The sequence below is a fragment of the Dermochelys coriacea genome, chromosome 13, assembly GCF_009764565.3.
Source record: "Dermochelys coriacea isolate rDerCor1 chromosome 13, rDerCor1.pri.v4, whole genome shotgun sequence".
Classification (NCBI taxonomy): Eukaryota; Metazoa; Chordata; order Testudines; family Dermochelyidae; genus Dermochelys; species Dermochelys coriacea.
Window position 1 is genome coordinate 33,559,516 of NC_050080.1, and position 14,774 is coordinate 33,574,289.

At 42.2% G+C, this 14,774-nt stretch overlaps 2 protein-coding genes across 2 annotated transcripts; both read right to left on the minus strand.

The window, feature by feature from the left end:
• Positions 1–141: 141 nt before the first annotated feature.
• Positions 142–1,008, minus strand: LOC119842181 (olfactory receptor 6C75-like). The gene has a single exon (XM_038370088.1). The coding sequence runs from the start codon at positions 1,006–1,008 to the stop codon at positions 142–144; it is 867 nt and encodes a 288-aa protein (XP_038226016.1).
• A 10,320-nt stretch (positions 1,009–11,328) lies between these two features.
• Positions 11,329–12,453, minus strand: LOC119842182 (olfactory receptor 10A7-like). The gene is given in 3 exon segments (XM_038370089.2): positions 11,329–11,743; positions 11,746–12,205; positions 12,208–12,453. Coding segments are annotated over 3 exon segments (963 nt in total). The 3' UTR covers positions 11,329–11,486.
• Between the last annotated feature and the right edge of the window lie 2,321 nt (positions 12,454–14,774).

The following is a 14,774-nucleotide window of genomic DNA, read 5'->3' on the forward strand; positions in this document are numbered from 1 at the left end:
GATCCTGGTGCAAAATCTGTGTGGAGACCTCTCATAAGTGAGTTCCTGTGAAACTATGTCAGTATATTCGTGGCTTTGAAAAGAACTCTGGGCATCCAAGGAACCTGTCTGTCTTCTGCATTAAAATGGCATGTTGAGAATTTATGCTGATCTGCCAAGATCTGTGTAGCAAAGAGAGAGCACTTTATTCAGGTGTCTCAGAGTATCGTGTTTCAGTAGCATGTACACAATGATTATAGTTCCATAGAAAATGGTCACCACAGTGAGGTGGGAGGAGCAGGTGGAAAAGGCCTTCTGCCTTCCGGTGGTAGAAGGGATTCTCAGGATGGTGGCAATGATACACACATAGGACGTCAGGGTTAGTAGGAACGGAGGCAGGGTGAATACACCAGCTAGTATGAAATCCAGCAATATGATCAGGTATGTGTCCCTGCAGGAGAGTTTTATCAATGGGGTGGATTCACAATAGAAATGATCAATTTTATTTGGGACACAGAATATTAACTGTAATATAAATAAGACAAAGATGGTAATAGCCAAAAAACCATTGAACCATGATCCAGCAACCAATTGGAGGCAAACCCTGCTATTCATCAGAACTGAATAGTGCAGTGGTTTACATATAGCTAAATACCGATCATAAGACATCGCTCCTAGGAGATAGCCTTCTGTACATGCCAGCGAAGCAGAGAAATACAGTTGTGTAAGGCAGCCACTGACTGAGATGGTTCTGTTCCCAGTCAGGAGGCTGGCCAGCACCCTGGGCAGGATGGTGGAGGTGTAGCAGGTCTCCAAGCAGGAGAAGCTCCTCAGGAAGAAGTACATGGGGGTGTGAAGGTGCTGATCAGCCACAACAAGCACCAGGATGAGGATTTTTCCAGCCATGGTTGTGATGTAGAATACTAGGAACAGCAGGAAGAGAATAATGTGCAGGTCAGAGAGATCCCCAAATCCCAGGATGGTGAATTCCGTGATGACTGTTTGATTTCTCCAGTCTGTGTCGGCCATAGGTTGAGTCTAGGAACAATAAAACAAACTGTGCCATTGAATTGGAAGAGCACAAAGTTAAGTTAATTAAGTCTCGTGAATTAATTTAATAAATATTCAGAAAATCTCCTTCTGCTGGTTAGAGGCTGAATTTTTAAGGCTAAATGTAGACTGCAGAGCAAAGTGCCGGGAGTCTCAGTCTGAGAATGGAACATTGGTATCCATGCCAGAGTTTATGCTAGAGTTAGAAATAGGGGATTAGCGATGACAAAATGTAGTGTACAAATTCCAAATATGTTAATTCAAAAGTGAAAAAGGCCTAACGTATCAAGGGATGAATGATTAGAATTATTCTTGATATATGACAGAGAGAATCTGGTGAATAAGATTTAGTGTACAGTGCTTCTACCCCTAATCCCAAATCATGGATGGATGAAACATTTACTAGGTGGAGTACTTTGAAGTGTCAGGGGGTGGGTGTTAGTTATTTTAAGAATATTAGTCATTCATTTTTTAAAGCACCCTTGTTTGGCCAAGTCTTCTTTTATCACAACACTGCAGATGAGAGTGACTCTACACCCCATCAGGGAGACATTCAGTAAAGGAAGAGTGAAGGTTAATGCATTGTGTGAGTGGTGCGGTAAGGTTAGGGAAACAGTTCCGCATATATCTGGGCAATGCTTTAAGACTAAAGAGGCCCATATTGGAAGACAAAATAGAATATTGAAAGCTTTAATTGATAAAGTCAGTAAATTAGGATGGAGGGCATTAGTAGAGCCACACCTTCAGAATAAAGAAAGAAATTTACAGAAGCCAGACGTAATTGTTGTAGAAGTCAGTATAGTTGCTGTAGTGGATGCCACAGTCCATTGGGAAGACAAGGCTGGTAGTTTGGAGGTAGTCCACAGGGATAAGGTGGAATACTACTCTGAGCTGGAAGAGGAAATTAAGAAGATCTCTGGAGGTAAGATCATATACTTCTTTGGGTTGATAATTGGGTCACATGGTAAACAGAACGAGGATAGTGATGAGTTACCGAAGCCTGTGGGAATGGAAAGAAGCAAGCATTTTAAGGAAAAGCATTGTAGGCTTGCATTGTATGGCACTGCTGATATGCTGGCCCCATTTAGTGATAAGCAGTGATCCCTGAAACCCATTCTGTGTATCCTACTATTCCTCATTATGTCTCTTTACTTTCTCCATATCTTAAATTTTATGGGACGTTAGTTGTTTGTGCTATTGTTTCTAATGGCTACTATTTTACTTGTCCTTTGAAATATATAGATTGGTTTTAACATTTTAATAAATACATATTACCTAGGTTTAATAATCCATTTAAAATTATTTTTATCCAACTTGAATGCAGACTGGCTGCAAACAGTAACCAGGAAAGGGCAGGTAGTCACACTGTTAGACCCTGTAATAGAGGTCTCCGTATGGGATGGGGCAAGCACATACCAGACACAGTGTTGGTATATAATACTCTAAATGCTCTTTATTGATTACAAAACAAACCTTACTCACTCCACATTCACACTCCAAACTTACTATACCAGAGTCCAAAGGTCAGACTGGTCCTGATGGCCAGTCGAGGTTCCTTCTGTCAGGATATGATCACAAGATGTGGGGAGCTGGCAAAAGCCACATCTATATCCACACAGGACTCTGGATCAATAAAAGACTGCAGTTTGCAGAAATCATAGGCACCCATTTATAGTCCATTCTGTCACGTCATTGGTTCTTTGCCTTTGTTTACTAAGACTTCTACCCACACAATTCCAAAAAGACAATCCTGGGCGGGCTGCCATGATCCAAGGCATGCCATTTCCTCTGATTCTTATACAATTTTATATCAGTCCAGCTGGTGTTATTTACTTTTCTGATGCTTTTCTGTATTTTTCTTGGAGCATAAGATTGTTTTTTGCACAAAGAATTCTAATAGTCCTTTATCTTAAGTCCTTGCTTCTGTTGCTAACTGGCAACGCACGTATTCATGTCAAGCATGCATCATTCATACCAGGCCTCAATGACCTATAACATATTACATGGATATATGAATCACAATGTGTGTGTGTGTGTGTGTGTGTGTGTATGTATATCCCAACAACGCCTGCATAAATGTAGCCAAATGCATTGTCATCTAATTAGTGATGCGCATGAATGGATGAATGAGATTTCCACTCTCCCTACGTACAATTTAGCAAAACCACAGGCAAGGGAATGGGCTTGGCAGAATCAGCAGGGAAAGTGCCTCACCAGGTAAGTGAAAAAAACTTATAATGGTAGTGGTATTTTACCAGCAGCCTGGATGCCTCCCACTTAGTCTACACCTCTCATGTCTCTTCAGTGTCACACTAGAATGAAGCTCAACAGGGTCTTCTTTCCCCACTGATTCTGCCAAGCCCACCACCCACCGCATTGACTCAAATGCTTTTGCCAAATCAATGGGTACAACAGCAATTTCATCTCCATTCTGCTTAGCTCCCTTAATCAAGTTGTCCAGAATGGATATGTTCTCTTCACATCCAGGAGCGGAGAGAAATCCTTTCTGTCTATGACACATCTTAACTGCACTAGTGAATCACTTAGCTAAAACTTTAGTGTATAATATGGTCCATACAAATCCTATAGTTAAAGCTCTCCAAGAAGAGAGTTTAGCTAACTTTTCAGGATCTTGAACCTTTGGAATTAAAATAGTCCTGTTTTCCTTAAAAAATATTCTGGGATTTGCATATTTTGAAAATCAAAGATTAATTTTTTTTGTAATATGAGAATCCAAATGTAAAAGGTCCCATAAATCATTAACTGTAACCCTATCAGGAGCCGAGGCACTAATTCTACAAATGGTTGCAAAGCCTCTCTAAGTTCATCAGTAAAGAACAGACTTAGCAATAAATTATTGTCCCATTTCTCTGCCTGAGGCCATCCGGCTGTACTACCGGGGCTGATCTTATTTACTATCTCCTAACTGGGAGGACTTGATGCAGAACAGGAAACATTGGTGCCACACCATACACCATGCCACAGCCCACTTGGAGGAGAACAGACGTGCTCATGAGACAGAAGTGACAAAGGAAGAAAGAAAAGGCACAACAGTCCAGCCAACAACTATGTCTCCTCCAAGATCACTTCTGTGGGAAAATCTGCAGGGCACAAGTTGGGCTCCTCAGCCACTGAAAAACCCACCGATGGATCCCCTTGGCAGACATCATCCTCTCCTCGAGGGATAGCCGAAGAAGATGAATCACTGCACAGGAGATGAGGTGAATGAATGGGAAGAGCTGCTCTTCTGAAGACCTTGTTAATCCTCTCCTGAAAAAGAAGACTCGTTGATACCAGGTGGGCTAGGGGTGGATCTTACAACTGGAAACTCCCTACATCTGTATTGTGAAACCATCAACAAAAGGACTCAAAACTCTTCTTGTTCTTCTCACCTTCCTATGAAGATGAGTCATGTGAGTGGACTGAGTTTGCAAATCAGAGCAGATGGCAGGAGGGGGATAAAAACCCAAGACCAAAGGAAATAGGCCTATCTATGCTGCTTGGATGCTGAGTGTTGTCTAAGCACTAGCAAGAGATCCCCCATTGCTTAGCCTGGGTTAGCCCTAAAGGTCAAATACAGCTTGCTCCTGGAGAGGTCTGTATCACCATTTGAAACCTGAGACTATGACTCATTCACGGGTCCGTTTTCTTGCTTTAACCTTGTACATAACTCTCGTGTCCTTTTTTCTATTTAATAAATCTTCACGTAGGTCACTGTAGGATTGGCTACAAGAGGCGTCTTTAGTGTGAGACCTAAAGTGCGAGTGATGTGGGGTAAGTCAGGAGTGACCTGACTATTGCTGTGGTTCTTGGCATAAGGGGCCATAGATCAGATTCATGCTCACCAAGGGGGACTGTTGGTGATTCTGTCAAGGCTGCTCAAGTGCCTAACACGTTTACACTCTGGGCAGTGGCTTGGTGCAATCTAAGCTGAGAACTCACAACCAAAAAGGGGTGTGCCTTGGGTTTTAATGGTCTGTCCTGAGGTTGGCAATCCCGTTCCTTCACCAACACTGAAAGCATCACACTCACGGCCCAGGGAAGTCATTGAGATGAAGGGCTTAACTAGATTCCAGAAGAGACTGGATATTCCTGATGGCCATAAAAATACCCAGAGTTACCATGATTAATGGCAAGAATAGTTTTGGAATGGATATTAAACCTCATGTTCTGGGAGTTCAGCCAATGTCTAACTATTATAGACCAACATGATGTGTGTGTGTTTGTGTGTAGATTACCGCACAACTGTTGCTGCAGTGTACTTACGTTTGCCTGTGAAACATCTAGTGCTGATGACTCTTGGAGAAAGGCACTGGTCAGGATGGCCCTTGGGTCTGATCTAGTCTGGCAATTCCTGCATTACCATGTTCTCCTCAAGTGATACAGAGAAACCCAACATTCCAATTCATTCCAGAACCAACCATTTTGGTACTTCAGCCTCTGACAGGCTGTTACCTGGAAAACATTGACCTGGCTTAGGTGACTTTGTAACAGTTTTTGGTGAAGATGAATACAAAGAAATCATTTAGGAGGAAGTTGTCAAATTATCTATGGGACCTAGACATTAATCCTCTGCTGAATAGGAAAACAGGACACCTAGTTCCTAGGTGGCTTTGAAAAATATCAATCTTCACCCATCTGCAATGTCTATATCTTGCTACAACAAGGCTGCATGAAATATTCACAAAGCACCTTCAGGCCCCAGTTTGGAAGGTGGGATAGAAATCAAGACAGGAAGAGGGGGCTCACCCGTAACCAGAGGACGGCTGAAGCTTCAAGCAATGAGCTCTTATTTCTCAGCATTTGGAGGCCAGGTCTCTGTTTCCACCATAGAAGTTCTTGGATGTCATCATTCAATAGAAACTGGATCTTCTCAGCAAAGACACCTGCATCTACCTGAAGGGACGAGCAGCTGCTGTCATCTGTGTGAGAACATGTTTTTCCCCCTCTGTATACACAGTCCAGAGGTCACCTCATATTTGTATCCTTCTCCACAGCAGGCTGCGTCTCCCCTGATTCCACCTCCAAAGGAGCTGAGCCTGGGGAGTTAGTGCTGTATTTTCTGTGCAGACAGTACAAACAACTGTCTTGATGCAACCAACCTCCCATGCCCAGAGGAATCGTCTGTCTGCTCCCTTTTGTATGAGATCAGTGCTATGCATGGTTGAACCATAACACAGCATCTGTGGAGTGCATGGCCCTGCAGAGTAAATCTGCTCAGTAATCTTTATTTGTGTCAGCAGAAGAACTACAAAGGTCACAATGGCTAAGCTGACTCAGGCCTGCTGGATTGGGTGCTAAAGCTGAATAGTTTAACAAACACTCAGGATATCAAATGTAAAGTAAATTTCACTCACAGTCTGCAAATGAAAGATTTGGCTGGAAGGAAATCTCTCTCTCTCTCTCACTCACACCCCCAATGGAAATATTTCTCCCAAGGAACTTTGTTGTTAATTACAAATATATCTTTAGCAATACTCTCACTCTTCCACTGAGCAGGGATAGAACTCAGCATCTTGTAGGTTGGTTTCTCACTGGAGGAGAATCCAGTGATGGGGAGTTTGGGTAATTTCCTAGGGAACTTGTTTATTTTTACACTATATACAACAGTCCTGGAACAGAGGTGGCCACAAACAGGCTGGGAATCCTCCTCTCAGGGATCTCAGACCATATGCCAGGAGCAGGACTAGGGTGCAAGGACCTTTCCCCACATGATACTTTCAGCCCAGGACACTAAGGATGAAAGCTGGGTCATCACCAGCGAGTGGGAGCTGGGCAAGGCAGCATACCTCTGTGTGACAACCAGAATGAATGACAATCAGAATTCTGGAAGGGATGTTAAACCTCCTGCTTCAGGGCTTAAGCTAATCTCCAAGTGTTAGAACTCAAGGTGAGAGTTATATGGGAGGTGGGGCAGGTTATCCCACATCCACCTCCTGTGGTGTTCTTCCACCTTCCTCTTACACATCTGGGTCTGGCCACTGTCAGACAGGATACTGACCTAGATGGACCTAGTGTCTGATACGGTCTGGCAATTCCTATGTTCCTATGGAAACCTAATAGATCAATCTGGGAGTCATTCTGCTCAAAGCATAGACCTGTATCTGAGTTCTGGAATACTTGAATTAGATACTAGCAGAACAGGTCTAGCTCCATCCACTAGAGGGCAGTCCCCTCCCACAGTTCCTTATATTATTTTGATATAGTCTATAGATCCATTCTGTTTCTGCATCATACAATTCTCCAAACACCTGCTTTCCAGAGGTTGGTATACAAGTATGTCAGAGAAAAATACAGTTCTCACTCTCAGGTTGGGTGCAGAAAGTTAGATACACTTTATTATTTCAAGCAATTGCACAGAGGGAGAGAGTGCGCTAGGACACAGGGTTCCCCCCACCTAGGCAGGTCTCTCTAAAGATAAACAATTAGAGCAAGCATTTATGCCTTTATTACAGACAATAATAAGCAACAGCTGCATATTGTTTATATATATTCCTTCATGATATCTTATTTTTCTCACCAATTTCTCTTATAGTCTACATTCTATTCGTATCTAATACAAGGTCATAACAGCCTCTTTCACAGCTCTTTTCCACTCGCTTCGCACTATCCCCGCTTCTACAAATCTTGCATTATTAAAGCTAGAGTTAGCCTGACTCTTGCTCATTTCAGAGGCCTGCATCCAAATTCCCTTTATCTACTTCCACAGTATCAAGTTCTTATTTCTTTTTCCAAAACTCTCATATGAACCCAAATAAAATTGTTTTTTCAGCCTTTGGGTAACAAACCACTTTATTTTTATTTATTCATTTATTTATAGTTTGATTGCAAAATAGATTGGGAAAATTCTTAACAAATTTTAAGGTTTGTTTTTGTTTGTTTGTTTTTATGGTGATGGTGTATGAATGTTTTCATAAGGTTCCCACTTCAATCTGTCACAGCTGACTAATTTTGTGTCTCCAAAGCTTTTTTGTCCACATTGCACAATGTGACTTAATGGTTCCTTATACCATGAAGAAAAACTCCCATAGGGAGTATCACTCTGTTCCAGGACTGTTGTATATAGTGTAAAAATAAAAAATACTTCACCATAACAAAGCACTGGTTTAAATTTTTCAGAGATACCTGTCCAAGGTGATGGTCTGTTATAAGGTGATGGCCTATGATGAGGTATCCGTCCAGTGTGAGATGAGTTCACCTCATCCATCAAGCTGTCCTTTACCTCAAGGCAGTGAGACCTAATGACTAGTTACCCTGGTTTGCAGGGCAGTGAGGCCTAGTGGCCAGAGTCAATAAGGCTACCCTGGTTCACAGGGCAATGAGTCACAACTTGGGAGGCAGGTGGTGGCCAGAGTAGGGGGACCCAGGCCCTGGCAGCAGCCAGTGAGTTCGTCATTGAGTCAGCGGGGATTCAGCTGCAGCACACTGACTACGTCCCTCCCGTGGGCTGCTTCCTGCTGTGACTCCTCTGTCTGTGGCCTGGGCAGCTTCGGGGTCACCAGGTTCCTCTGCCTGGGCTGTTCCCGGTGGCTCTGATGTCCCTGGAGTGTCTGCAGATATTGGGGCGTCTGCCAGGGTCTCGGTGCCTCTGGCTTCCGTAGTCAGGGTCTGCTACTGCTCCGAATCTGGAGCCTGCCACAGATGTCCTTTCTCTCCGGTGGCCAGCCCAGACTGAGCTGAGCTGCTCCTCTTATACTGCTACTCCACTTGGGGAATGCCCAGCAGGGATGCGGGGGCCAGGCTTCCTTAGCCTACAAGGAGGAGTTAACCCTTTCCTGTCCAGGGCAGGGTGAGTTCACCCCATCACATGCCCCTATAATAAATAATGAAAACCCTATATCTGCTGCCATCTAGTAGGCATTTCAGAAAATAGCTGCCCATTTCTCCTGCTTAGAATATGCTGCCCTCTAGTGGACATCTTGCTGCATCACTGACCTCTCCACATTACTTCATCCTGTTCTGAAATCTATTGGTCAATATTCCTGACCCTTCCTCGTTTCTTCCAGTCTTCTGCCTGCTCTTGTAGATTACACAGCAAGACAATCTATTGCCCTGTTCCTATCCTCTGCTCTCTTCTAGACGTTACCTACAGTGGATGCTTTAGCTGCTTCTTTCCAATCCTTGATGCTCTGGTGTCCCCATTGGTCATTATTTCATATAAAAGCCCATTTCTTATCCCTTTACATCTGCTACCATTTTATATTACTTGTTCCACCATGGTACATTTTTTCTATCTCTTAGGTAGTGTTGGTATCCTAGGACTAACTAAGCTGGCTGCCTCTTATTAACGCTACACCACTTTGGTTTCTAAAGATTTTTTCCAATTCATTATATAGCATAGAGGTCGATTGTTCCACAAAGTTCTTTCATCAACTTTTACTCTGATGCCATCTAGTCTGTACTCTACAGTGTTACCTCTTCCCACTTTCCTCTGATGGTCGTTTGCACTGCAGAAGTTACTATGTGCTGTATATACTGCATGTTGTTTAAACCCTCTACTCTCCTAATTACAACACCCATTTTTCCATGGCATACTTGAACAGTTTCAGCTGAAATTTTGTATGTCTGCTCTAAGGTGTGATACCGTTGTGATCACTAAGGTTGTGCTACAGATTTCTTTTGACAGTGGAAATAATGGTGATGGGCTGTCTACTACTAATGTAAAAAGAAAAGGAGTACTTGTGGCACCTTAGAGACTAGCAAATTTATTTGAGCATAAGCTTTCGTGAGGCTCACGAAAGCTTATGCTCAAATAAATTTGTTAGTCTTTAAGGTGCCACAAGTCCTCCTTTTCTTTTTGTGAATACAGACTAACATGGCTACTACTCTGAAACCTACTACTAATGTGTAAATTAAAGAGAAATTGTGTAAAAGAAGTTTGGGTAAAGAAGGAATTTTTTAAATTCATTTGAAGCGTGGGAATGTTACTAATAAAAGAACTAAAAATTGTTGCTTTCAAGATTATTTTTTCCTAGGGAGTATCTCACTTCTCCCCTAGACCCCTCCAGCAGAGAAGAAATGACCCAGAAAGCTGATGTTACCAGCTGTGCTTAAATCTATGCCATTTCCAGCCCAGTAGATTCCTTTCTGTTAACCAGACATTTGACACTTTGACTGTAGGATTAGATTTAATTTCTCTCTTCTATGACCAGGATATCCTGCCCAAATAAACCCACCCCCTCGCTACATCTAGCCATTTCCCAGCCCCTCATGAATCCAAAACCCTGCTGCACCAGCTCCCTGACCCCTTCTTTTCCTTCCCCACTCTGCCCCCAGCCTTCCTGGTTCCCTCACACCCCACAGTGCCAGCTCACTGAACTACAATGGTGACCTCAGGCCCCCTTGTGTCAACAGATCAGCATAACAGTTGTGTGCACCGTGTAATTTGAAGTTGTGCTTCCTTAATGTGGCTGAGGTCACCATGGGAGTGTTGTTTTGGAGTGCGAGTGTGACGAAGCTGGGGTGTATATTGTACTTCAGTGTCAGTTGGAGACATCAGCAAAAGCCTGGTGGTAGGGTGATGTGTTTTACCCACAGCGTTGCAGGTAATGTGAATGTAGCAAGGGATGTCAGGGCATGTGTGGGAGAGGATCGGGGGGGATGGGGGGCTTTTCCCTTACCTTCTGATTTCCATGCTTTTAAGTATGGGACGACAGGGGCGTGTCCTGATGCAACCTGTACACAATTTTTTTTGTTCTATTCTATTCTATTCTATTCTATTCTATTCTATTCTTCTGCCTATACCACACCCATCACCATAGTATATAAGTAGGCTGGGCAGAATTAAATTTTGATCTTTTAAAAATAATTTCAATGAATAATATCAATGTTTGTATTTTGGCATTTTATTTTTTATTAGTATTGATTTACATTTTCACTCTTCCCCAAAATTATGGGGTTTGTGTGTGAGAGAGAGACTAGGGTTGTCAAGCAATTATTTAATGACAGACACAGGGATTCATGAAATTAAAGCTTTATAATCATTAAAACACAAATTGTCACCATCACATGTCAAAATACACAAAGTCAATATCTTAAATCACATTCCAATATGTTCTCAAACAACATTTTTCTTACTTTGCCTGTTTGTAAACTTTGATTGTTGTTGATAGAACTGTTTTTTCACCAGCTCATGTGTACAGTGAAATCGATGATCGCCGAAGCTTACTGAAAAAAAAATCACAGGTTTCAGAGTAGCAGCCGTGTTAGTCTGTATTCGCAAAAGGAGTACTTGTTAGTCTCTAAGGTGCCACAAGTACTCCTTTTCTTTTTGAAAAAAAAATCTAATCCTTCCAAGTTTTCATATGAGCAGCTTCTAGCAATGCATGGAACAATGTGACAAGTAAGGATTTGGTTCTTTGATTTTTCTCTCCATCTCCTCAGGGAAAACATTTCATGCGTATAATATTTTTACATATTTGTGTGTCTACCTCATTTTAACCTAAAAAAAAAAGGAGTTAGGTAGAATTTTTGGAACTCTGGAAAGTAATATATTTCCCAAGAGCTGTCCTCAGGGCCTCTTTCACCTCTTTGTTTCTCAGGCTGTACATGAGAGGATTGGCCAGGGGAGTTAGGACAGTGTAGAAGACAGAGAACACTTTGCTTAGCTCTTTCAGCATATTGGTTGTTGGAAATAGATAGACAACAATTATGGTCCAGTAGAAAAGTGTCACCACGATGAGGTGAGATGAACACGTGGAAAAGGCTTTTTTCCCCCCGTGGTGGATGGGATGCTCAGGATGGTGGAGATGATATAAATGTAGGATGTCACAGTTAAGAGAAATGGGATCAGAGAGAAAATCACGGACAGCATAAAAGACAAAACTTTCCTCAGTTGAATGTCGCTGCACGTGAATTTCATCATTGGGACAAAATCACAAAAGAAATGGTCAATTTCATTGGGCCCGCAGAAAATTAACTGACACATTGATGACATTGATACAATACCAGAGAGGAATCTGATTATCCAAGACGCCGCTGCTAGCCAGAGACAGGATCTGCCATTCATAAGGGCTGAATAGTGCAGGGGTTTACATATCGCTAAACACCGATCGTAAGACATCGCTGCTAGGAGATAGCATTCTGAGCATGTCAGAAAAACAAAAAAGTAATATTGGGTGAGGCAGTCACTGAATGAGATGATTCTGTCCCCGGTCAGGAGATCGGCCAGCACTTTTTGGGCAGGATGGTGGAGGTGTAGCAGGTTTCCAAGCAGGACAAGTTCCCCAGGAAGAAATACATGGGGGTGTGAAGGTGCTGATCAGCCACAACTAGTGCAACCATGAGGATGTTCCCAGTCATGGTCACAATGTAGATCACTAGAAACAGCAGGAGGAGAAGGATCTGCAGCTCGGGGAGATCCCCAAACCCCAGAAGGATGAATTCTGTAACAAATGTTTGGTTTTCCCATTCTGTGTTTGCCATTGAGTGTAGCTGCTGCAATGGAAAGAAACCCAAAATATAATTAGTGTTGGACTTTAATGAAGCTTCATAAATTTAAATTAAAAATGGTTCAAATTCTTGCTTTTCCTACTGGTCATTGACCCAACTGTGTCTAGAAGCCGAAGAGAAGGAGTTGGTTTTCATGCCATGAAGGCTAGTGACTCAAATGCAAAATTGATACATATACATGGAGCTCAGATGTAGGTTATACCATGTGGAAAGATAAGAATTTATTGGATTTCAAACAGGTCTTTGCCTAGATTGAAAATTTAAGTGGGTGAGTAGTAACCTAAGTTCATTTCAACTAGGGCTCTCAAGCGATTAAAAAAATTAATTGTGATTAATCTCATGATTAAGCACACTGTTAAACAATAATAAAATACCATTTATTTAAATATTTTGGAGGTTTTCCATATTTTAAAATATATTGATTTCAATGATAACACAGAATACAAAGTGTACTGTGCTCACTTTATATTTATTTTTTTACAAATATTTGCACTGTAAAAAACAAAAGAAATAATACTTTTCAATTCATCTAACACAAGTATTGTAATGCAATCTCTTTATCATGAAAGTTGAACTTAGAAATGTAGAATTATGTACAAAAATGACTGCATTCAAAAATAAAACAATGTAAAATTATAGAGCCTACAAGTCCACTCAGTCCTACTTCTTGTTCAGCCAATTGCTCAGACAAACAAGTTTGTTTCCATTTGCAGGAGATAATGCTGCCAGCTTCTTATTCACAATGTCACCTGAAAGTGAGAATAGGTGTTCACATGGCACTGTTGTAGCTGGTGTTGCAAGATATTTACATGCCAGATGCGCTAAGGATTCATATGTCCTTTCATGCTTCAACATTCGTCCATGCTGATGATAGGTTCTGCTCAATAAAAATCCATAGCAATGCATACTGATGCTGGTTCATTTTCATCATCTGAGTCAAATGCCACCAGCAGAAGGTTGATTTTTTTTTTTTGGTGGTGGTTCGGGTTCTGTAGTTTTTGCATCAGAGTGTTTCTCTTTTAGGACTTCTGAAAGCATGCTCCACACCTCATCCATCTTAGGTTTTTGAAGGCACTTCAGATACTTAAGTCTTGGCTTGAGTGCTGTAGCTATCTTTAGAAATTTCACATTGGTACCTTTTTTGCATTTTGTCAAATCTGCAGTGAAAGTGTTCTTAAAATGAACAACATGTGTTGGATCATCATCTGAGAATACTATAACATGAAATATATGGCAGAATATGGGTAAAATAGAGCTGGAGACATACAATTCTCCCCTAAGGAGTTCAGTCACAAATTTAATTACCACATTCTTTTTTTAATGAGCATCATCAGCATGGAAGCATGTCCTCTGGAATGTTGGCTGAAGCATGTAGGGGCTACAAATGTTTAGCATATCTGGCATGTAGATACCTTGCAATGTCCCATGCGAATGTCTGTTCTCACTTTCTGGTGACATTGTAAATAAGGGTATGTCTACACTATGAAATTAGGTCGAATTTATAGAAGTTGGTTTTGTAGAAAGCATTTTTATACAGTCTAGTGTTTGTGTCCCTACACAAATGCTCTAAGTGCATGTAGTCAACGGACTGTGTCCACAGTACCGAGGCAACAGTCGACTTCCGGAGCTTTGCACTGTGGGTAGCTATCCCACAGTTCCTGCAGTCTCCACCGCCCATGTGAATTCTGGGTAGAAATCCCAGTGCCTGATGGGGCTAAAACATTGTCGCAGGTGGTTCTGGGTACATATCGTCAGGCCCCCGTTCCCTCCCTCCGTAAAAGCAAGGGCAGACAATCGTTTTGCACCTTTTTTCTTGAGTTACCTGTGCAGACGCCATACCATGGCAAGCATGAAGCCTGCTCAGCTAACTGTCACCGTATGTCTCCTGGGTGCTGGAGGACATGGTACTGCCTTGCTACACAGCAGCAGTTTATTGCCTTTTGGCAGCAGACAGTGCAGTATGACTGGTAGCCGTCGTCGAAGTAGTCCTGGGTACTCTTTTAACTGGGCGCCTGGGCAAACATGGGAATGACGCAGCCAGGTCATTTCCCTTGTTTCGTCTCATGGCGATTGAATCCTACCGGCAGTGCACTGTCTTTTAATCTGCAGCTAGCAGAAGACGATGGCCAGTAGTCATACTGCACCGTCTTCTGCTGAGAACCCAGGAGGTGACGATGGCTAGCAGTCGTACTGCACAGTCTGTTGCCAGCATGATGTATAAAGATAGATGAAGTGGCTAAAAACAAGAAATAGACCATATGGACAGCATTATCTCCCATAAATGTGAACAAACC